The following is a 24,492-nucleotide window of genomic DNA, read 5'->3' on the forward strand; positions in this document are numbered from 1 at the left end:
TTCTCCTCATCTTTTAGAATAATTTCCTTGTCTTTGATAGGTACCCCAGTTTCTTTTCTCACAATTTCCTATGCTATTTTAGTTTTATTTCTGGACTGTTTTATTTCCATATTATTACGTGTTACTGATATTGACAGAACCACTACAAATATCACTAGAACTCCCATAGAACTTGAGTATTAGTTATATTAATACAGGAAAGAAAGAGAAAGACAATATACACACACACACACACACACACACACACACACACACACACACACAGGCACACACACAAATACACACATGCATGCAAATGCAATTCACAAACACATGACCACAGTCTCTGACTGCCTTTGCAGCCACAGACTGCAGTGGTGTGTGTGAGTTGCATTTGTGTGAATGTATGTTGTCTAATTTGAATGAAGGTCTTTTTTTGACAGTCTTTTTGCTGTGCCTATCTACAACTCAACATCTTTGCTACACGGTGAGTAGCAATCTATCATTTTCATAATATTGTCATTATTCTGTCCTGGATTGTCCATTGTTGGAAGAAATAGGAAGTATGATAACTGATCCTGATTAACCTGTTCCTTGTCTAATAACAAACACAAGTAAAGAATATATACAGAATGCTGAAAATGTAACACCTCTTTTATTCCAAAGGTTGTAAACAATATTAAAATACTCTTAGGCTTCAAAATATCAGAGATGATAATGTAAATAATTGAGTACTTTTACCTTAACAGTCCATTAAAAGTAATCCTCCATCGCATAAATGGTTCACAGATTTGGAATTTCAGTCCTCCACCACTCCATGTGTCTGAAGTGTCACTGCGAGTTAATGTATGAGGATGGACTGCAAAAAAAAAAATTCTTTTCATAATAACTTACTCCATATTGTCAGCCAGGGACTACTAAAGAATGATGCAGGTTACAGTTACAGATAGTTACTGGATAAATTACACTTGACTTACACAGTAACTGATAGATAGCACCATTTGACAGATGCAGATGAATCCATATTTCAGCAGATCTGTGATTTTTTCTGACAATTTTCAGCCAAACTGCATTTCCTTTTACATCACACCCAATGAAAGACCTGCTGTCAATGCTCTGAAAATAACAATATTTCTAAAATGTATTGCGGTCATAAATTTATCAAATTAATTATTAGATAACTTGTAATGAATAGAAAAGCTTTAAAATCTGAGGATTTAATTTTACAACTGTCAACAGTTTTTAGCCATATGGAACATTAAGTCATTTTTAGGTGAAGCTAACCTTGCATCCTACCAGACCTGTGACACGAACACACCACCACAAAACAAACAGAACCACAGAAACTTTAGGAACCTTTCGCTTTCTATACCTGTCATTAGCCTCGTCGCTGCTTCATTCATTCATGTTTCACTTCACCTTGTCTAGACTATAACATGTCTAACCTCTTCATTCCAGTAATGTACATCAATTTCTATAACTAGAGACTTCTTTTACCACCATTTATATTTTATTAATGAAAGTCAATGAACATACAGAACTAAAGTAGGAAGAACTTTTTATACTATCTAATATATGCCATTTTTTGATTCTCTCTTGCAGAAAGATAACATTTCTGTTGGTATACAGGATCTTTTTTGTCATGTTATTGATAGTTCTTTTTTTCCATTTTCCTCAGTCTTACTTCAACATAAATCCATTCGAATGACAGCCATTATAAGAAACACATTTCACTATCAGACTCCTTAGCACAGCATAAAATTTCTATGTGGGTCAATAAGTGACATAAATTTTTGATATGGGCTGAATTACTGAATTTTGCGGATGCCCACTGAATATCTCTGTGGCGTATCTGAAGTGAAGTGACAGTTCTTTGACTATGCTCTTTGGTTTTGTCTTCTTGCTTTAGTGTTCTAGCGCTATGTTCAACAGCCATCTTTCTGTATTTGTTGTATTAAGGGACAAAATAAATGTTGTTTCGATCCTAAAACTGTGTTATTACGGTGCAACACCATGTAAAACCCACAGTGGTGACCTCCGCCCTACTGATTCACGAATTGTGAAAATCCTTGCTCTGCCTCTCCCCAAGGATTATGCACAACTGCGCCATTTCCTAGTGATGGTGAACTTTTATCAGCTACAGATACCTCTGGCTGCCTACTTCCAGTCAACTCTAACCGACGCCCTCTCTGGTAAAAATACAACGAGAAAGCATAAACTGGACTGGACTAGGCCCACGCTGAATGCTTTCAACAATTCGAAATCACTCTCGTGCACCCCAAGCCTGGGGCACGGATTTCTATCACTACCGATGCTAGAAAATCGGCAGTAGGTGCTGTCCTCCAACAGCACACTGCAGACTCAACACAGCCGCTCCGTTTCTTCTCAAAAAAGCTAATAAGGAGTCAGTGTAAATGGTCAGCTTTCAACCACGAGCTCCTCACGGTTTTTGAGGCAGTCATACATTTCAGGAGTGACGTCGAAGGGCGCGCTTTCACCATCTATTCAGACCATAAACCTCTTGACGCAATCCACAACCCGGCGAAAGATTTCCCACTAAGCCGCTTCTGGCACACGGACTTTATTTGCCAACATTCATTGGATGCTTGTTATATTTGCGGCACGGAAAACATAGTTGCCAACTACCTCTCCTGCATTTTGATGATCTCCACACCATTGAACTTAGAGGAACTGGCGTGGCTTCAGGCTGAAGACGCAGACACACAACGTCTGCTCTTGGACGACGGATCTTCGCTCATCATCAAACCTATTGCCCTGCATGAATCGTCAACTCCTATCATCTGTGACGTTTCTACTGGTTCACCCTGCCTTCCCCCCTTCGGTGCAGGATTTTCGACGCATTACGTAATCTTGCCCACCCCGGAACATGGATAACGACATGACTCGTAACTGAACATTTCGTGTGGCCGGGCGTGTGATCACGTCCATGTGTTCTTTGTTAACAGAGCAAGGAGAGCAGACATGCTCAACCATCTTTAGGACAGTTCGACGTCCCCAGGGACCGCCTGCGCTATGTGCAAATTGACGTGGTCAGTCCTCTTCCCCTGTCTGAGGGATACAAATACACCCTTTCCATGATTGACCGCATCACCTGTTGTGTTGAGGCGGTACCCCTGGTGGACATTACGCATGAGACAATTGCTCACGTGTTCATTTCAGTGTGGGTGGTTAGATTTGGTTGCCCCCTGTCACTTACCACGGACCAGGGCCGCCAATTTGAGTCGTTGCTTTTTGCTTGCCTGTGTGAGTTGTGCGGGTTGGTGAAATTTCGCATGACTGCATATCAACCCCAGGCCAATGGACTAGTGGAGCGATGACACAGAACACTAAAAGCTGCATTCATGTGTCACAGCAGGCTTTTGTCTCAGGTGCTGCCATGGGTATTGCTGGGAATCCACTCCGCACACAAGGGGGACCTCAATGCTCCATTGGCGGAAGTTCTGTATGGTGAACCACTCATCCTGTGTGCTGAATTTGTCAAGGACACTTCTCCGACCAACGCTATTGACCTGCCAGCCCTTGTGGAACGAGTGCATACTCACTTGGATAGCCTTCATCTGCCTCTACCTCGTGCTCACACCACGCCACAGGTGTTTGTTCATAAGGACTTGAAATCATGCGATTTCATCATGTTACATGATGACTCTGGTCGTGCAGCTTTGCAACCTCTGTACTCTGGCCCACACTGCCTATTATATCATGGGGTCAATACATTCGTGAGTAACAAACCATGGCTTACTAAGGGTATAAAAATATCTTGTAGCCGGAAAAGGGAAATGTATCTGACAGCAAGAAAGAGTAGTGACCCAGAAACTATCAAACATTATAAAAACTACTGTGCTATATCAAGAAAAGTTATTAAAAAATCCAGAAGTATGTGTATCATGTCTGAAATCAGCAACTCTGATAATAAAATTAAAACAATTTGGAATATTATTACAAGAGAAACAGGTCAACCAAGAGCACAAGAAGACAGTATTACCATCAAATTGAATGAAAACTTTACAAACAAAAAGTCAGAAGTTGAAAATATTTTTAATAATAATTTTCTAAATGTTGGGGATATAGTAGGATCCAGGTGTTCATTAGAAGATGCTAGGCTGTTAATGGAAGAGGCCATACCTATGCAATTTGATACAATTGAAATCTCACCCACTTCTCCCTCTGAAATTAGGAAAATAATAAACTTGCTTAAAAGCAAAACCTCATGTGGAATTGATGGCATTTCCAGCAAAATACTAAAAGCTTGTTCTCAACAGATAAGTAAGATTCTCAGCCACCTGTGTAATAGCTCTCTGGAACAGGGCATTTTCCCTGATAGACTGAAATATGCTATTGTTATACCTTTGCATAAAAAGGGGGATAGATCTGATGTCAACAATTACCGTCCAGTCTCCCTTCTAACAGCTTTATCCAAAATTTTTGAGAAAGTAATGCACTCAAGAGTAGCTTCACATATCCGTAAAAATGAAGTACCAACAAAATGTCAGTTTGGTTTCCAGAAAGGTTTTTCAACAGAAAATGCCATATATGCTTTCACCAATCAAATTTTGAATGATCTGAATAACCGAACACCACCCATTGGGATTTTTTGTGATCTCTCAAAGGCTTCTGATTGTGTAAATCATGAAATTGTTCTAGACAAGTTCAAGTATTGTGGCATGAGAGGGACAGTGCACAAATGGTTTAATTCGTACCTAACTGGAAGAGTGCAGAAAGTTGAAATAAGCAGTTCTCATAATATGCAAAGATCAGCACATTCCTCAAACTGGGGAACTATCAAGAATGGGGTTCCACAAGGGTCGGTCTTGGGTCCTTTGTTGTTCATAATATATATTAATGACTTGCCATTCTATATTCATGAAGAGGCAAAGTTAATTCTCTTTGCTGATGATACAAGTATAGTAATCACACCTGACAAACAAGAATTAACTGATGAAATTGTCAATAATGTCTTTCAGAAAATTACTAAGTGGTTCCTTGTAAACGAACTCTCACTGAATTTTGATAAGACTCAGTACATACAGTTCTGTACAGAAAATGGTATGACGCCATTAATAAATATAGACCTTAATCAGAAGCATATAGCTAAGGTAGAATATCAAAAATTTTTAGGTGTGTCCATTAATGAGAGATTAAATTGGAAGAAACACATTGATGATCTGCTGAAACGTTTGAGTTCAGCTACTTATGCAATAAGGGTCATTGCAAATTTTGGTGAAAAACATCTTTGTAAATTAGCTTACTATGCCTATTTTCACTCATTGTTTCCATATGGCATCATATTTTGGGATAATTCATCACTGAGGAACAAAGTATTTATTGCACAAAAGCGTGTAATCAGAATAATAGCTGGAGTCCACCCAAGATCATCCTGCAGACATTTATTTAAGGATCTAGGGATATTCACAGTAGCTTCTCAGTATATATACTCTCTTATGAAATTTGTTATTAACAACCAAACCCAATTCAAAAGTAATAGCAGTGTGCATAACTACTATACTAGGAGAAAGGATGATCTTCACTATTCAAAATTAAATCTAACTTTGGCACAGAAAGGGGTGAATTATACTGCCACTAAAGTCTTTGGTCACTTACCAAATAGTACCAAAAGTCTGACAGATAACCAAGAAGTATCTAAGAAGAAATTAAAAGAATTTCTGAATGACAACTCCTTCTATTCCGTAGAGGAATTTTTAGATATGAATTAAGAAAAAAAAGAAAAAAACCAAACAAAAAAATATAAAAAATTAAAAAAAAAACAAAAAATAAAAAGTTGTTATATTAACTAAATTATGTTGTTAAATTAACTTAATTATGTCATGTATTGGAAAATTTGAATCATTCCACATCATTACGAAATGTCGTATTCATGATCCACGGAACTAGTATCGACCTAATCTAATCTAATCTATGCTTAACAGCCTCCCAAGTACAGTTTTGGAACAATGTTTAAAGCCTGCATGGTCCCTTCCAGGGCCACTTCTTGCTGCTCCCTGCCAACCTGTGCCTCTGCCACTGCCTCGCCCGCCGCCACCACAGTCCCCTTCGATTCGCCACTGCCTGTGCAAGTGTCCAACATGCAGGACCCTGATGACAATGCACCGGGGTCCGCATACTTCATGCGCCGGACGCCGCTTCCACCCACCTCACTGGCACTAACGTTCTTTTGTGGACGTGTGCTAGCTCCACCACACCTTGCTCTACACTGCAGCGGAGGGGGGGGGAAGACATCTATGGCGTCTCTGCAAAGCGACAGTTCTTTGACTTTGCCCTTTGGTTTTGTCTTCTTGCTTTTGTGTTCTAGCACTATGTTCGACAGCCATCTTTCTGTATTCACTCTATTAAGTGACGAAATAAATGTTGTTTCAATCCTAAAAGTGTGTTATTACTGTTCAATGCAACACAAAACCCACAACTCACATATAACTGTTTTGTATACTATTGTCAAATTTGGCAAGTACAGTCCATGTTTTTTACTCATCAACTGTGATCTCAAACAATACTGTTACACATATGATAAACTGCTTGTTCTACAACCCAAATTAGTAAACTACTTGGTTGGATAGGACAGTGCTACAGCCTTAATTTTTCATCTTTAATTATTATTTGCGTTTTAAGGGATTTCTTATCACTACATGTGGTAAAATTAGTTGGTGTGCACAGTTTTCAGAAGTCACCCCAACCATTCTTTTCTCTCTGAGAACAACCAAAAGCTGAAATCCTTGCAACTTAACCCAGAAATACTGGTTTTTTACACTATAATCGCAGAAATGTCCAAATTGATCATTTTGAAATTCTGTATCCTTATCTGTTTTTCTTTTTTTTTTTTTTTTTAATAAACCATTGTGACTTATTTTCATTCAACAGACATTACACAGTAGAAGTTACAGACCTTTAACTGTATTCGTTTCTCACTGTGCATCTTAACTAGAGCAGTGATCATATTAACCATTTTACATTTCTTTACACATCTACATCAAACTGAGAGTACTCAAATGCTCATCTGTGTTGCATGCGACTGTGAAATTACATTACAGTGTATGCTGATGCTTCTGAACAGAATACTGCATCTCACTATACCTTAAGTGCTTGGTTGTGTGTATACCTTAAGTGCTTGGTTGTGTGTAAGTTGTGAAGCAGAAATTGAGAATGGCTTGTAAGTTGTCAGACACAGAAGGAATGGAATAGTTCCGCAGTCAGTTCCAGAACATGAGTCTGGAGGCAATGAAACTAAAAGACAAGTAGTAGCTAGCAGTGGGCTCATATACCAGACCATGTGCTGAATCAAGTGAAGGTCATTGCAACATGTCAAAAGAGATTACACCACAGATTATTACAGCATCAAGACAAACCCCTCCATCAAAACCAGCATGACAAACTCTTCTATCAAAAGTAGCATATCAGTAAGAAAAAAGTGACATTTGATAACCACAAAGACAGAGAGGAAGATACAGGTGTCAATTACCATCACCATCTTTTGTGGGTCATTTAAAATTCATCGAAGATGAGGGAGAACGGGTAACTTTGGACCACATCTTGAATGCTCTTGGAAGATTACAGAAGCAAAATGCTTTACATCAGGCAGCAGGAACAACACCATTTGAGAAGAGAAACTCAGATTTCACAGTGCTCCTAGTTCTTGGCAGATGTTCATAGCTGATACAATGCTAAAACATATAAAACTGTGGACAGATACAGAAGCCCATTGGCAAGTTGGAAACAGGTGGTGTGCTTCTCTTTCTGAGACAGATGCATTCATTGTAGTTTTGTATTCCAGGTTTCTTTTGTACGAAGGGACTAAAAACTGATAGCTTGTGGTCAAAACACAGCAGACCACATTTATTTTGCAGTACAATGTTAAGAGATAGATTTGGAGACTTCATGAAATACTTAAACTTTGATATCAGGGAACAAAGGTCAGACTCAGTGCACACTCAAAGCAGGCAAGTTTTCTTTGGTTTCAGGAACTGGAATTGGTTTGCTGAAAATTCTTCTCTGGTTTATGTTCCATGACAAAACATTACATTGATGAATAGTCCTTTCCCTCTGAGGTACAATGCAGGTTTATACTATAGGCTACATGGCTTGAATTTCAGATAAATTTGTCACCATTAAATTTCGTTCAGTAGCTGATGTGAGTATCAAACACTTGTTGAATAGGATTCCACATATGGGGAAAGATAAATATCAGCCAAGGAATCAAACGCTTTCCAAGTTTATTGTCATGGAGTTTATGCCTCCATTCCTTTGAAGTGGTAGGTATGAAACAACAGGTAATTTTTTCACTTCATTGTAACTGATCAAAAACTTGAGTATTGATATAAGGCTAGTGAGTACAGTATACCATTCAAGAAGAGAGATACCAGTATCAATAGGAATGTCTAAAGTGACACTATATGAAATCACTGCGATGAACCACAGAGACATACTTTTGTCCATTTGTCACGCAAGAAAAATAAAAGTGTTCTTATTCTCAGTATGCTTAATTCAGACGAAGAAACTGGTAATTAATTGAAACATGTTCCAGAAACAGTAAATTTTAAATTAAAAAAAAATGTGCAGTGGATGTAGAGGACCACAGGCTAGAAAATATCTGTGAAACAGGATGTATACGTGTACAAGGAAAAAAAATTCCCGAATTTTTCCAGGATGAAAATACACTTTTTCCGTGTTAAGTGACAGTATACTTTCACATGGAACTGTAAAACTTATCAGTCCTGTGAATGGTTAACGTTTTATACATCATGGGCGTAGAACTAACTGCCGCCACTTTTGAAAGCAAAATTCAGCATGGGTGAGTCACTAACTGTTGCCACCAACAATAACTCCGAAAGTGTAATAGTAGCTGAAAAGTTTGTGGGGCAAAACTTGCATAGGACAAAGGGGGGTATACTATGACGTTGGTTTTTTGTTGCTAGGTGGGGTCATTTCAGAGATATGAAGGTCAACTCTGTTTTTTTTTAATGAGATGCTATAGTTTGGTACTCATTATCTGATAGTAACTATCGAGACGAATCCAATGATGTGTAACAGTAAGGTCTTTGAAGGTCAACAAAGCTCACAAAAGGTCCCATGAACGTCCATTTACAGAAGGTGTTCGAAGTGATGACTATAGGTATCAATGCTGTGCTGCAGTCTTCTTATCATGGATTGAGTGGTATTCCTTAACACATCGGCACTTATCGAAACACATGCTCTGACAAATCTCTCTCGCATATCTTCGGGTGTAGTTGGAACGTCTTTATAAAAAAATGTCTTTTACGAATCCCCACAAGAAAAAATCCGGGGGTGTCAAGTCTGGGAAAGGGAGCCGGCCACGACACATCTCCTCTGCGTCCAATGCAGCTGTTTGGGAATTGTCTTTGCAACCCATTTCTAGCCATCAGCGAAAAATGTGCCTGCCACCCATCGTGTTGATACCACATTCTGTTCCATGTGGTGTACTTCCTACCATTAAGATTTGCTCCGATGAAATTGGGGCCTATAATTCTGTCCTCCAGAATCCCACCCCATATATTAACCGATCACGGTTTTTGGTGTGCAACTTGCCGCAGCCAACATGGATTTTCAGTTGCCCAACAATGCACGTTATGCAAATTAACATTTCCATGGTTCGTGAATGTCGCCTTGTCAGTAAATAAAATCAAATTAATAAATGTGTCATCCCTCTGAATCTGAAGTTGAACCCATCGGCAGAGTTCAATACGACGCCTTCAGTCCATACCAGTTAATTCTTAGTGGAGACTGATATGGTAAGGATGATATTGATGCCGATGCATAACACGAACAACACTGCTCTGGCTCACGCCAGATACCCTTGCGATTTGACGTGAACTAACACAAGGATCTCGAACCACAGTGCCAAGAGTACCAATTTCCGTTTCCTTGTCAGTAACTTTCATTTTCCGTATGTGTTTACGATGCCTTAAAGATCCAGTTGTTCTCAGTTTATCATATACATATTCAAATGTACGACGTGTAGGGTGAGTACATTGAGGATATCTTTCAGCTTACAAGTCTCTAGCTCTCACTGAATTTCGTTGGCGTCCTCCATAAATGAGAAGCATATCGACTTGTTCTTCGAAGGAATAATTCATTCACATTCACTTGATTCGACGATACTAGTCTTACCATTCCTATTTGTGCTGTATTACGAAACCGTCAAATGGTGTTTACATGTGAATGTCATGTTAGATGGATATGTCGTATTCGGCGAATATTTACTATCTGCACGATATAGGAGAGAGAATTGTAAGGGCATGTGCTTCGGTAAGTGCCGAAGTGATAAGCAATACCCCTCACTCCATGACAAGATGATTGCAGTACTGCATTGATAACAATGGTAATCATTTTGAACACGTTCTGTAAATGGACGTTCATGTCACCCTTTTTACCTTCGTTGGATTCGTTTCAATAGCCGCTATCAGAAAATGAGAAACTATAGCATCTCCTTTTTCATTATGGCCCCCTTGTCCCATGCAACATTTGTCCCACAAACTTTTCAGCTACTGTCATACTTTCGGAGTTATTCGGGGTGGCAATAGTTAGTGACTTATCCTGCATAGTGTAAAGGGAGATATATTCTTGATAAATTTGTTATTTTGCTAACTACTTCTGATGTTTATGAAATTAATCTTTTATGAATACTTGCCTGCTACGAATCTGACGTAATACAACGGTTTTAGACTGTATTTCTTATTTAAATAGTGCTGCTGAATAAATATTGCGGCATCTTCCAAACGATGTAATTTCGTGAGACAGGTAATTTTGTGACAATAGTAATCATAATTACAGTAATTTCACAACAAATTTATTAGATTACTTTCCTTTTTTACAAACTAACAATACAAATGGCCATGCAGGTGAAAATAATCTTCATTGTCGTTATAACGTACTGCTAGGCATTGTTGCTTACAATGTCTGAATCCTCAAACAGTTGTCGCATATATAAACGTCTTTCTCTACGCCGGAATGCTAGCAGGGCACATGGAATGTCGTCAAGCAAATCGAGCACTGAATCCATTTAGCTCCATTCTTTTTGCGAAGATCACTTCAGTAAGATTTACGGCTTGTACCACAAAGCTAATCATCTTGTGTTTTGTCTTTTTTGTGAACTCTGATTTCGATGTAGAGGCCTTTAGTTGCAGTTCTTTATTGAGACACTTCGCTCCTGAATCTTTTTTTTTTTTTTCTGATTCATAGTAGGCCTACTGGATTTTATCGACGCTGTTAGCAGTGTCAGCATATCGTTTTCCACGTCTTACGGCATAGGCCTATTTAATGTGGCTTGCACAGGCTTATTTGTTAGTTGTGATGGAGCAACAGCCTCTCCAGAAATAGCATTCCCGTTGAAGGGATAAATTCCAGATTTTCTGAAGGCGTTTTGAATATTCTTCGCACAAAATCTCTGAATAAATGCTGGATTTAAAATCATATGAAAGTTGCTTCTGCTCGGCTTATCGGCCGGATTTTGTTTCATGTACTGGTCCAGTCTTTTGATCCAGTGACCCTTCAGTGATTTATACAGACCCACATCAAGGGGCTGCAGCAGATTCGATGTGTGGGCAGGAAATGACAACAAGATAATTTGATTGGCATTAGCCATTGCTATAACATCAGGGTTAATATGCGATGCATGAAAATCCATCAGGAGGAGGACAGGACGATCAAGAGGGATGGTATCCATAAGAAAATTGAACTATTCTAAAATCAAATCACTGTTAATCCAGCCTTTCGGAGTGAGTTTTACTAATGAATTTGGAAGACTGTCATGCATTAGCACATCGCTCGACCGAATTCCTTTGAATGTAATCATATGCGGAATCCATGTTCCATTGGCGCAGATAGATCCTAAAAGTGTATATGACTCTCCACAATCTGCGTTAGTTCTCTTGTAAACGTATCGCTTTCCTACTGATGTAATGACTTGATTTGTTTTCACGACATAGGACAAACCAGTTTCGCAGCATTTCCATAATCGATAAGGCAAGTTCTGAATTTTTAAATCTTCCATCAATTTATTTAATTTGGAAAATAAATCACGAATCATCTCTTCATTTGCCATAGAAGCCCTGCAAGCGGCAAGGTTCTCAGGAGTTCGCAAAGTAAGATTGTACCTCGTCTTGTAGTTCAACCACCACCATTTGCTGGTATTCCCTTTTTGGAGTTTAAGAAGTTTCCACCACAAGCTCGTTTCGCTAATTCGTGTGCCACTTTTCTCACCATCGTAATTGCCAACGCGAAACCCAGTTCTTGCATCTTTGTAAAGTAGTTGTATAGTTCTACCTCAAGATCTGGCGTTAGTGAAATGGTATTCCTAATATAGGAGGATCTCGCTTGTCTTTCACATTTCTGTTGAGGTAGCGGTAGTCTTTTAATGTGCTCCACGGAACATCCATTTGCTTTGAAGCTTGGTATATGGACACGTTATTAACTTTTGCTAATTCAGCAGCGGCTAGAAGTTGCTGAATAGTATACCTACGGAATTTTGAAAGCTCCCTTGGCATTTTATATGTGACCTGCAATAAATTTAGGTAGGCAATTTCGTGATGTGTCAAAACACAAATTTAGAAGTACAGACTTGTAGAACACACTGTTAGCAATAACTTTGCTTTAATACACTAAGATGATATCTCACTTACAATTCATACAATTGCGCAAAATAAGAGAACATGCAAAGACACCATTCTGTTGTGTGGAATTTGCTAAGAAATTCACAGGTCCCCTGAAGCATTATCACGCATACGTTACGCCGCACGAGTAATTGCAGTGGATTTTTAAGGTCACTCTATCACTGACTATAACATACCGTAAAATAAATTGCTTACCTTCAATAGTTTCCACGCAGTATCAAAAATACACAGACGATGCAATAACCACCACAGTATTTCACGAAACGGCACTAAGAATGAGAAAATGTTTTGTATTGTTGACTTTAAGCGTGGTGGAGCAGAAGCAGGCATATGGTGCCATCTGGCGGGAGGGACGAAAGTACCACAACACGGGCCAACCTTCTCCTTGTATAGGGATGTTCACTGCACACAAGCAAAATACTACCCTTAAATTACTTATACCGCACCACGAAAATATCTCCCTTTACCCTATATTTCATTATGTACAGCAACATGTACGCTGCCGCTGCATATTTTCGTTATTACGATACGCTGCTTGTTTTCGTAATTACGGAAGTGTAAATTCGAATTCCACCAAACACAGCACGTTAGTTTCCACAGAATTGAAATCGAGATTGCGATGCCCTTTTGTAAGCCAAAATCATAGCACACATCAGGTGATCTCGCCAGCCGATGACAGCAGATATTCAGAGCATAGGACACGTGATCTGGTCAGCCAGTAGCATGAACACAGAAACAGGAAAAGTTTAAGTTAGTATACATAGTGTAGCTACAAGAAAAGCTAAGCTTTTACTTACAATACTGATCTCGAAGATTAATAAGCTGCAAGAGAAGCTAAACTTTCACATGTAATATTGGTCTGTTTTTGCGTGAGTTACACTTTGAGATAAATCAAACAAATGTGTCAGTAAAATTTAAAATAGTGACATAAATGTCCGGTCTTCTGAGCTCGAGCTCGAAATTCTTCTAAGTGGCCGGTTCTCAAATTGTTAAGTTGTAAACGAGAGTCAAACGCTCTTTGATTTACGAAATCCATCGCAAATTGTCACACGCAACGTAATTGATCTTTGAAAGTAACGCTTTTGAAACCACCATTCGACATATTTTCCCGAGACCTGTTAGAAATAGGTTCGTTTCAGCAGTTGCCAGAGAGTGCCAGAAAACAGGCGTTACTGCGCTTGCGCAGCTGCGGTAGCATAGGAATTCCTATGGTAAGTGAAACATGGACGATAAATAGTTTAGACAAGAAGAGAATAGAAGCTTTCGAAATGTGGTGCTACAGAAGAATGCTGAAGATTAGATGGGTAGATCACATAACTAATGAGGAGGTATTGAATAGAATTGGGGAAAAGAGGAGTTTGTGGCACAACTTGACAAGAAGGAACCGGTTGGTAGGACATGTTCTGAGGAATCAGGGGATCACAAATTTAGCATTGGAGGGCAGCGTGGAGGGTAAAAATCATAGAGGAGGACCAAGAGATGAATACACTAAGCAGATTCTGAAGGATGTAGGCTGCAGTAGGTACTGGGAGATGAAGAAGCTTGCACAGGATAGAGTAGCATGGAGAGCTGCGTCAAACCAGTCTCAGGACTGAAGACCACAACAACAACAACAATAAGTAAATTGCATTATAGTGTGTTTAGAATAAGTTGCGACTTCTGACAGCCGACCGGTGTGGCCGAGCGTTTCTAGGAGCTACAGTCTGGAACCGCGGGACCGCTATGTCGCAGGTTCGAATCCTGTCTCGGGCATGGATGTGTGTGATGTCCTTAGGTTAGTTAGGTTTAAGTAGTTCTAGGGGACTTATGACCTCAGAAGTTAAGTCCCATAGTGCTCAGAGCCATTTGAACTTCTGACAGTTCAGTATGGAGCGAATGGAGGGAAGCGAATCATACCATCCCCACTCGGCGTGGATCCTAGCAGGCTCGCTTGACTGTGTGGGCAGCAAGTCTCGCAAGCCGGCTGATCTGCGATTTTCTCAAAAGAGTTTAAATAAAATATTTTGTAATAAAATCTGATTACCACGCATCTTATAGTTTATTTCGTAGCTTCATTATGAACCTCCTACCATTTCGTTAATGTTAATAGTTATTGCGATATTCCAACAGCAAATAAACTACCGCCAGAAATCTGTAGTGTGCAGTGCAAAATAGGTGTCGTTATGAATTCGTATTTCGTGCGTGTTAGGTTAGCTGCGTATTAAATGTAGACAATACATTGAATTATTCTGTAAACTTGGAAAGATCGCTGTCTGTTTCAAATCTCGAGAAATTGGAATGTATGTAAAGCGCTCGGTGAAAAAGCTAGAATGAAATATTCATAAATTCCTCGTATCTTATAGATGGCTTGAGTTAACACTTATTCTAAGTAAAACAAATTATATGCAGTATGGCAAAGCAACCCAAGATATGGACCTCCAGTTAAAACTAATTGATAAGGAGATAGAGAGTGTGCAATCCACAAATGTTTTTTGGCATGCACATTGATCAAAACTTAAGCTGGAAAGACCATCTCAAGTATTTATCCCACATGCTCAACTCGGCATGTTTTACATAGAGGATATTATGAAGAATATGGAGCACAGACTGTACGAGACTAGTGTATTTTGTTTAATTTCAGTCCATCGTGTCTTAAGGCATAGTGTTCTGGGGTAAAGTTAAATAAAGCTTAACAGATATCTTCAAATTTCAGAAAAGAGCTATACGAATCATAACACATAATTCTCCAAGAACTCATTGTAGACCCCTTTTCAAACAACTACAAAGACTCGAAATACCATCACTGTATATATTTAAAAGCTTTCTGTGTACAAGAGCACATACGAAAAATCTACGTACAAATGAGACTGCCACAATTATAATACTAGAAGTCGTAAGAATTTGTATGTAGAAAGAGTAAGGACGACACAAACCCAGAAGTATGTAAGTTATTTTGGAATAAAAATTTACAATGCTCTACCAGTGTACATGAAGGAAATAATAGATGAAATAAAATTTAAGACTCAGCTTAAAAATTACCTTTTAAGCAAAACTTTCTCTGACATAGATGAGTACTTTGATTGTATGTAAATTTATTGCCAAAAATTTTAATTTATATGTCTAAATTGTACTTTCAAAAATGCCTTGAAAGTGATATTCAATTATTATGTTTGTAGTACTTGTATGATAACTTTGTTGTGAGAATTCCTTACATCATGTAAATGATTCACAGGAAGATAATAAAATTAAGTGAAAAATATCGAAACAAAACTTGGTGAAAGATAGTGCACAAAGACGAGTGTTTTGCCATATGATTAATATGCGAAATTCTATATCTACCGCGAGATTCAAGCGACTATAGATTTTTTTCGGTGAAATAATGTAATTATTGAGGGTCATCGATAACTGGTGAAACGAGAATTGCAATGGGCTGTTCATAAACTATTGACCTGACTTGCACTCAGTTGTTGGTTTAATAACTCACTGTTTCAGGATTCTGTCGCACTTTCAACTGCATTAGAAAGTTTGGGAGTTGAATATTTATAAACTCTGCTGTGTTTTGACCGTGTAGCATTTTCAGTAGCTCCTGTTGTCAGCATTCCAGTCTCAGTGAGCATAAACTCTTGTCGCGTTTCGGGTTTAAATGACCATGATAGGGAGGAAGCCTGACTGAACTATGCCCTTTACGGTCAACAAGTTCGTCGACCTTGTAGCTGAAGTTTTGGCTTACACTGCACTACAAGTTCCATTAACTTCGCCTTATACTTGTTAGGTTCAAGTTTATCTCATGGAACACTTCTTTGTACCCAGCGCAAAATGACTGCTTTACTCCACAGCATTCTTGGAGGTGAACGGTGATCCTGGACGACCTTTTATTGCAAATTTCTTATTCAGAGGTACTGCGCTGTTGTTATTAATGCAACGCAAACACAAAACTCATCTTCGCAATACCTGACGACTACAGAACATTTCAGTGCTACAAATTCGACTTTATTACGAGAGCTGGCGAACGTTGACGTATCCAATGCGTGGCGTCACGTGGTACTGTTTATTCACGTTGCGGCAACAGGGGCGCTTAACCAGCCGAACCGCCGCCGGCATGGCAGCGGAAGTCGGCTCGCCATTGGTGTTGCCCGGGCAAACGTCAAAAGTCGCAACTAATTTTAAACGCATTATAAGACATCTTACATTACGTGACAAAAGAAACTGGACAAAAGGATACGCCAAGAGCATCCAAAGTTCGTAAACCATACAGAAATGTATAATTCGGCTTGAAGTGCACATTCGTATGTTCAGATTCACAATAAAGTAGGCCCCAACCTGATATTAAACTTTCATGTGTGGTTTTCGAGATTGTAAATTTTTTTATAGTACCGGTACTGTACTATCTCATGTTTGGTTCTTTATTATAGCAAAATGCCATGCGTACCAGAAGATGAAAACGTGCACTTTAAATTCAGCGAACAGTTGGAACTAGCCTGCACTGTGGACCGAAATGCTTCGTTTCAAATAAATTGACTGGGTCAGCGGAAAAGATTAGTAAATGCCAAATTTCTCTAGCAAACCGGTAAAAATAACTTCATTGTTCTGAAAGGCAATTTTTGCTTGACTGGCAAAAACGTGGAAATGAAATAAAATCAAAAAACAGAAACTAATATTATATTGCAGCCTTCCGTAATTATGTGAATGTATTTTAAGTCAGTTGATACCCTCCGGTCACAAAAATCCGTTCTGTTTCCGTTCTACGTGGGAGCTGTACACGAACAGGGAACAACAGAAGTCGAGATTACCCCCTCCCATTTACTGCTCTGCGCATGCGCGAAACTGGCAGCTTGGGCGCGCCAGTAAAAATTCTTGCGTTAAGCATTTGGCTTCAAGTAGTCGGAGAAGGCACAACTGATATGCGGCTGACCTGTGTATGCGTCGGCTGGCAACTACTCAAAAGAAACCTTATGTAAAACAGTTGTGACGTTACGCTCATCGGAAGCAGTTTGCTGTTACGAAGTATTGCATAGTCTAAGGCTATCGACACATTTTGCTGTTAGCAGCGCTTGTGTGTGCACGGTGTTTAGTTGTTGTAAACGCCGCGTTTCCTTCGCAACTGAAGTTTCATTTTGCTATTTTTCTCTCGTTTATGTTTTATTGTTGCAGTATTAGTCTGCAGAAGCGGGATAAAGAAATATTATTTGTTAGAATATCAATTATTACCAGTTAAAATTACAAAAATTTAACTGAAAATTAAAACCATGAAAAATTCCCGGAATTCCGTGTAATTCCCGGGTTCCTCACGGTTTTCTCCCGGATGAAAAAATTCTGGGGTTTTTCTCGGATTTCCCGGTTGTCCCAGGACGTATACACCTTGTGTGAAAGCACCTCCAGGGAGATAGTCGATAACAGTGTTTGACAATACATTGTTTTTGCCAGGATAAATGTATAGATTCTTCACAGAGCTGTTAAGAGTGAAAGCTGCCAGCTGTAAGCAGTTTCTGCAGCATCTCATTGAAGAACTAAGACGTAAACATGCGAAGAATGGGCCCAAAAAGTATTTTCTGTAATCAGTAGTGGGTCAAATATTGAAGAAGAACCAATGAGTAAGATACTTAGATTGGCAGTTCAGAGTGTCAAAATGGATAAAAAGATGATTGACACATTGTGATAGCTGTAAGAAATCTATGTATGGGAAATGTAGAAAAGTAGTCTTGGAACAATGCATTGTTTGTGTTTAGGACTCATGGATGTAAGAAGAGGCTATTGTACTTTCTGTGATATTCTTGTCCAAAAATTTATCAAATCACAAATAAAATAATTACAACTGAAAATAAATTTATGACTTAAGTTTGAATGTTATTATCACAAACAAAGTTTCTGTGCCAGATAACAATGTGTTAAACGAAGAACAGTGCTGACACTTTTCACTTGGGCAGCTGTTATGGTTTTAGGTACATAAAAATTTCCACTGTTCTACTGTTAAGGAAACGATGCATAATGTCACTGCCATCCCACCTGTACTGTCTCGCAAAGCCATGAGCAAATCCTGTGAATGAATAGAACAATGTGTTGTAAACAGTGGTTACAGCTTGTATCTGAAGAGTGCATTTCACAAATAAAATATTTTGTATTTTCTATCTTTACATTCTTTACTAGCAGCAAAATGGCCAACAATTTATCAAGTGAGGCATTAATAGTACACCTGACCTGTTAAGAAGCAAGAGGAAAAAGCACAATACATTTAAGGCGCTGTTGTGCACAACTTCATGAAACAGATGAGCTCATTATATGTTTCATTCTATGCCTTAATAAAGGTGGTGTGTGTTTTCCTCATACTGCAAATTAATATTGTTATGGAACTTAAGAGAAAGTTATACTAAGCATGCCATTTTACACGCTGAGATACTGCAGTACAGAGATACGTGGAAACATTCACAGACTGTCATATCCAGCATTCTGCCATGGCACTACCAGAGTTCACAAATGTGGATATTTTGCAGTCAAGCTGAACACACATACCAATAATGAGGAGAATGTTCTAATATTTGGCTGAGGCTATTTGGCTGAGAGAGTTTTCTGTATTAACTCCCTATTGTTCTTACCATGGCATTACCTATGGCTCTTCAATAGTGCATTACGGCAATTTCAGGAGTACCCCAAGGAAGTGTGACAGCACTGTTACTGTTACATTATATGTAAATTAGATAGTAGAAGCACTGAAAGTTCATTAAGACTGTTTGCAGATGATATGGTTCTATATAAGAAAGTAGCAATGCCAGAAGACATTACCGATTTGCTGAATGACCTGAAGAGGATAGATGAATGGTGCAGGCTCTGGCAGCTGACCCTGAACATAAATAAATGTAACATGTTGTGCGTACATAAGGAAAGAAATCCACAGCCATACAACTGCACTATTGGCGGCAAATTTCTGGAAACTGTATCTACTGTAAAATATCTAGGTTTAACTATCAAGAGTGACCTTAAATTAAATGACAGCATAAAACAAATACTAGGAAAAGCAGATGTGGAAGTGGCTTACAGGATTCTTGTTCGAACAATTCTTCAGTATTATTTATCAATCTGGAAGCCTTCTGAGGTATGACTGATGGAAGAGGTTATAGAGAAGGTGCATTTCGTCAGAGGACTGTTTTGTCTGCACGAGAGCATTACAGAGATGCTCAACAAACTCCAGTGCCAGACACTAAGAGAGGAGTTAACTATTTAAATTCGAGAGCAGTTTCTGGAAGACTCGGACAACATTCCTCCAACATAAATCTCACAAAATGACTAAGACAAGAAAATCCCAGAAATCAGGGCTACTGCAGAGGCTTACCAACAATCATTCTTCCCACAAGCCATTTGTGAATGGAACAGCTAGTGGTACCAGAGGTATCCTCTGCTACACACTGTTATGTGTCTTGCAGAGTAAGGTGCAGATGTAGATTTACAACATTCTAAACATAAAATCCTTTATCTCACATATGTTCTCAACTGCAAAATCACCCTGCATTGTTGATATGCAATGGCATCTGTATTTAAAATATCTTCCATAATTGGCAACAAAGAGGTGATAAGCACCAGTTAAGGAAGTACAGGATTGATGCCCTTAGTTTCTCTTTGTTTCACTGAAATGAGAATGTTCTTCTGCAAAATCTCAACTATGAAAAGGCAGATAAATATATAAAGGCGATGAAACATAAGCAAGCACAGAGTTCATGTAAACTGTATATTGCCAGACGTTTATGTGTTGGTAGTTGGCTTAGGTAGTACATATGATGAGTAAAAAAATTGGTGTTTGTACAGAGTATGTATTAGCTGATAATTAGATAATTATATATATAGATTACAGTCTCTTAAAACTGTGTATGATTTTTTGGAAGAATTCACATTTTCTCATGTGAGGAAAGTAGTTACTTCAGTTGGAAATCGGTGCTTCAGTTTGTTTAGTCTCTTGCATAAAGTTACTTGCTGATCACCATAGAATTATCATTAGAATAATATGCAATTTAACTCACACTCCTGTTGAGTTAAATGTCCGTACTCCAGATGTGACTGATAAAGTTTTCGTGATGAAAAGTCTACCTTGTAGTTAAGTGTTACATGTCATACTGTGCATCTCCAGTTTGTGAAGCATAATATGTTTGGCATAGCAGGTAGCCAATTAGTCCTATTATTTCTCTGGTCTTTCTTTAACCTGAAGTATGTGATCAGATGCACCGAAATCAGGAATAATTTGATTTGCATATGTTCAGCCGCCGGCTGATTCGTCCGACTTGATGCATCTGGGTTTTTTTAGGGGATTCGTAAAAGACATTATTTATGAAGATGTTGCAACTACACCTGATGATATACGAGAGAGAATTGTCAGAGCATGTGCTTTGATAAGTGCTGATGTGATAAGGAATACCACTCAATCCATGATAAGAAGATTGCAGCACTGCATTGATACCAATGGTCATCACTTAGAACACCTTCTGTAAATGGAAGTTCATGCCACTTTTGTGACCTTTGCTGGCCTTCAAAGACCTTACTGTTACATATCACTGGATTCGCCTCAGTAGCCGCTATCAGAAAATAAGTACCAAACTATAGCATCCCATTAAAAAAAAAAACAAAGTTGAGCTTCATGTCTCTGAAACCATCCCACCTAGCAACAAAAAACCAACGTCATATTATGGCCCCCATTGACCCATGCAACTTTTGTCTCACAAACTTTTCAGCTGCTATCACACTTTTGGAGTTACTGAAGGTGGAAATAGTTAGTGAGTCACCTTGTATATTGTGTGTGTGTGTGTGAGAGAGAGAGAGAGAGAGAGAGAGAGAGAGAGAGAGAGAGAGAGAGAGAATTCTTGAGTTTATTCTTTTTATGTAATTCACTTAGTTAATGTGTAAGTTAAGCTTTACACATTCTATTATAATCCAGATAGGTTTCAACTTTGTTGCTTAATTACAGATGATCAGTAGCTTAACCCAAAGTCTATGCTCATTGTATACAACATTTCTTTCATATTTGGTACACATCATTGTGGCATGTCAGCTCCACTTTATGATTAGTTCTGCTATTTCTAATTTCTGAAATAACAGCTAATAGCCATTATTCGCTCAATATTTAATACACTTTTTTGCTTAGAAATACCAATACAGTAATTAATATGAGAGATCAATTCGGAAATTTTGTATTACTGTTAATGGTACAATGATAATGTTCTTAAAGAAGCAACACCATTTTCTTTGATTTGTGTTATCTTCCATTCTTTAGGTGCTTTGGGTTTTGCTGTTTATTCTGGATGTGTAACATTATCTGTCATTAGCTGTAAGCTGTTTCACACGCAATAAACTCTGCACAAACGGGCTTATCTTCACGCTTCATTTAGTGTGCGCGATCACAGGTTATGGGCTCAGTTGCGTAAGTCTGTTTGTCAATGTAGGGGCAGAGATTTGTTTGGTGGTGTCATGCATCACAGCAAAATCTGATGTTACCAGCACAGTGTTGGGGTGGTGTAATAGAACACTCTACACATCAGATTCAGTGTTTAAGTTGTCTGGAGGGGACAATTTGGGAGTGTGGAAATTCCAAATGGAAGTGATATTAAGAGGAAAAGGCCTTTTAGCTATTGTCAATAGCATTGTTGTTAAGCACCACAGGAGAAAGTAGCAAAGAAAAACATGGCTGCAAAAGCACAGGAACCTAGTGTGACATGGATAGAGGTAGCACCACTCATTCATCTACTTTCGTGTCAGACGTCAGCCAATATGTGGATGAAACTGAAGACTGTGTATGAAAAAGAGTCCACAGTGAGTATTCACCTACTAAAGGAAAAGATTTTCTCAGTCCAGTTTGGTGAGGAGTCGATGGTTAACTTGTGTCAAAAATATAATAAATCAACAGAAAGTGGGTGAACCACTTTCAGATGAAATGATAATAACGAAAGTGTTAATGTCATTGCCAGAGCAATATAAACATTTCCGTTCAGCATGGGAGTTCATCCTCTTTGAGAAGCAAACACTTAATGAGTTAACTTCAAAACTGCTCATTGAGGAAGAGAGAAATAATCGGTCCGATCAGCCAGAGGTATCTTTGCCAGTGTAATCAGGCAGCAAAAAATTACTTGTTATGCTTCTGCTAAGGACAGCCATTATGCAAACGACTGTAAAAGTAAAGCGAAGAGGAAAACAAGAAGCTGCAGTTATTGTAAGAAAAGAGGTCATTTTTAGTCGGATTGTAGGCGGTTGGAATCAAAGAAAGGCGAAAAGGCTCAGGATGTAAACACCTTCATGTATATGAAACAAGGAGTCAATATAAAAGATTATTGGATGATGGATACAGGTGCTAGTGAGCATGTGTGCAATAAGAGAGAACTGTGTACAATTGCAAAACTGGACAATGTACAAAGCTCAATTAAAGTTACTATGGCTGATGGTACACTTCTTGTTGTGATTGGGTGTGGTAATGTGGAACTTTATGCATGGAACGAAGTTAAATTTATCAAAACACTACTTAGTGGAGTACTGTTAGTGTCTGAACTGAAATTCCGTCTGTTTTCTGTAGGAACCGTGTTAGACAAAGATACATAATTAATGTCAAACAAGGAACGATGTGAATTCTTGAACAGTAAAGGTGAAGTTCGTGCATTATCCAAATGTGTCAACAAAATGTGTCGTACCGGTATGTTGTTTTCACTAAACGGAACACAATCAGAGCTTTCAATGGTTAATTTGGCGTATGTGGATAAAACACCCATTGTAGTTGACAGTAATGACACCAGTGAGTTTTTGTTAGTCAACACTGATAGTGGCCTGGTCAATATGTCTAAATGTGTTGAAAACTTGTCAGGCATAAAAAATTATGCCATCAAGGCATTACGCATGTGAAAGAGTTTTTGTCACGTAAAGGATTCAGCTACATTGACGATTTTGTCATTCATGAAGAATGTTTGCCAGGTAAACAACATCGCTTGACTTTCTCTGTCATTTCGCCAAGGGCTAATGTTCAACTTGAACTGATACATACAGACATCTGTGGATACATGGAGACACATTCACTTGGAGGAGCAAGACTTTTTTGCTTTTGGAGGATAACTACTCTGGTTATTGCAAAGTATTCTTTATGAAACAGAAGAATGAAGTTAAAGGTTTGATTAACAATTTTATTGCAGAAACTGAAAGAGAAACTGGGCTGAAAATTAAAGTTCTAAGGAGTGCTAATGGACTGGAGTTTATGAATACATTTTTGAGTGAAAATGACGTAATCCATCAATGAAGCGTTGCGTACACACCACAGCAAAATGGAAGAGATGAAAGGAAAGTGCACACCTTGGTTGAAGCTGTTCATTCAACGATTTCAGCAATGTCCAAACATTTCTGGGCTGAAGCAGTTAATAGAGTGGTTAATGTCCTAAATCGAACTGGTCCAAGTCCTGCAGAAGGTAAAACTCCTTTTGGAGCTTTTTCTGGCAGAAATTTACCATTATCAGATTTAAAAATATTTGGAACTCGTGTGTCTGTCCTTGTATCCAAAGAAAATAGACTGTTCTAGTTTCAAAACTAGACCCCAAAAACAAGATATGCTTATTTGTGGGTTATGATGATGACGGAAGGGGTACAGAATATTTATACCTTCCACAAAGAGAACTGAGGTGCATTGAGATATAATTTTTTTGCCACCAGCAGTATATGAAAAGGAGAAGAAAACTGATATTCATGTAAAAGAATCAGATACTATTTGTTGTGATGAAGAGAACATAGAGAAAGCTTTAGATTCAGAGGAACAGAAAAAGAAATGAGGAATGAGGTTGTGGAAGAAAATAAAAGTCAGCCTAGAGAAGAAAAAGAAATCAGTGAAGGCAGTGAAAATAAAGACATTTCTTTTGAGAATGGTGAGAGAAAT

The 24,492-nt window shown here is 38.5% G+C and overlaps 1 protein-coding gene across 1 annotated transcript in view; it reads right to left on the reverse strand.

The window, feature by feature from the left end:
• LOC126484991 (putative phosphoenolpyruvate synthase) overlaps nucleotides 1-24,492 on the reverse strand; it is a 317,801-nt gene that overhangs the window by 281,715 nt on the left and 11,594 nt on the right. Inside the window, exons 3-4 of the mRNA XM_050108598.1 lie at nucleotides 957-1,095; nucleotides 721-838 (exon numbers count right to left, since the gene is read on the reverse strand). Of these exons, the coding sequence (XP_049964555.1) occupies nucleotides 721-838; nucleotides 957-1,095 (257 nt within the window). The remainder of the gene's footprint in view (nucleotides 1-720; nucleotides 839-956; nucleotides 1,096-24,492) is intronic.

This window comes from Schistocerca serialis, chromosome 6, assembly GCF_023864345.2.
Source record: "Schistocerca serialis cubense isolate TAMUIC-IGC-003099 chromosome 6, iqSchSeri2.2, whole genome shotgun sequence".
NCBI lineage: Eukaryota > Metazoa > Arthropoda > Insecta > Orthoptera > Acrididae > Schistocerca > Schistocerca serialis.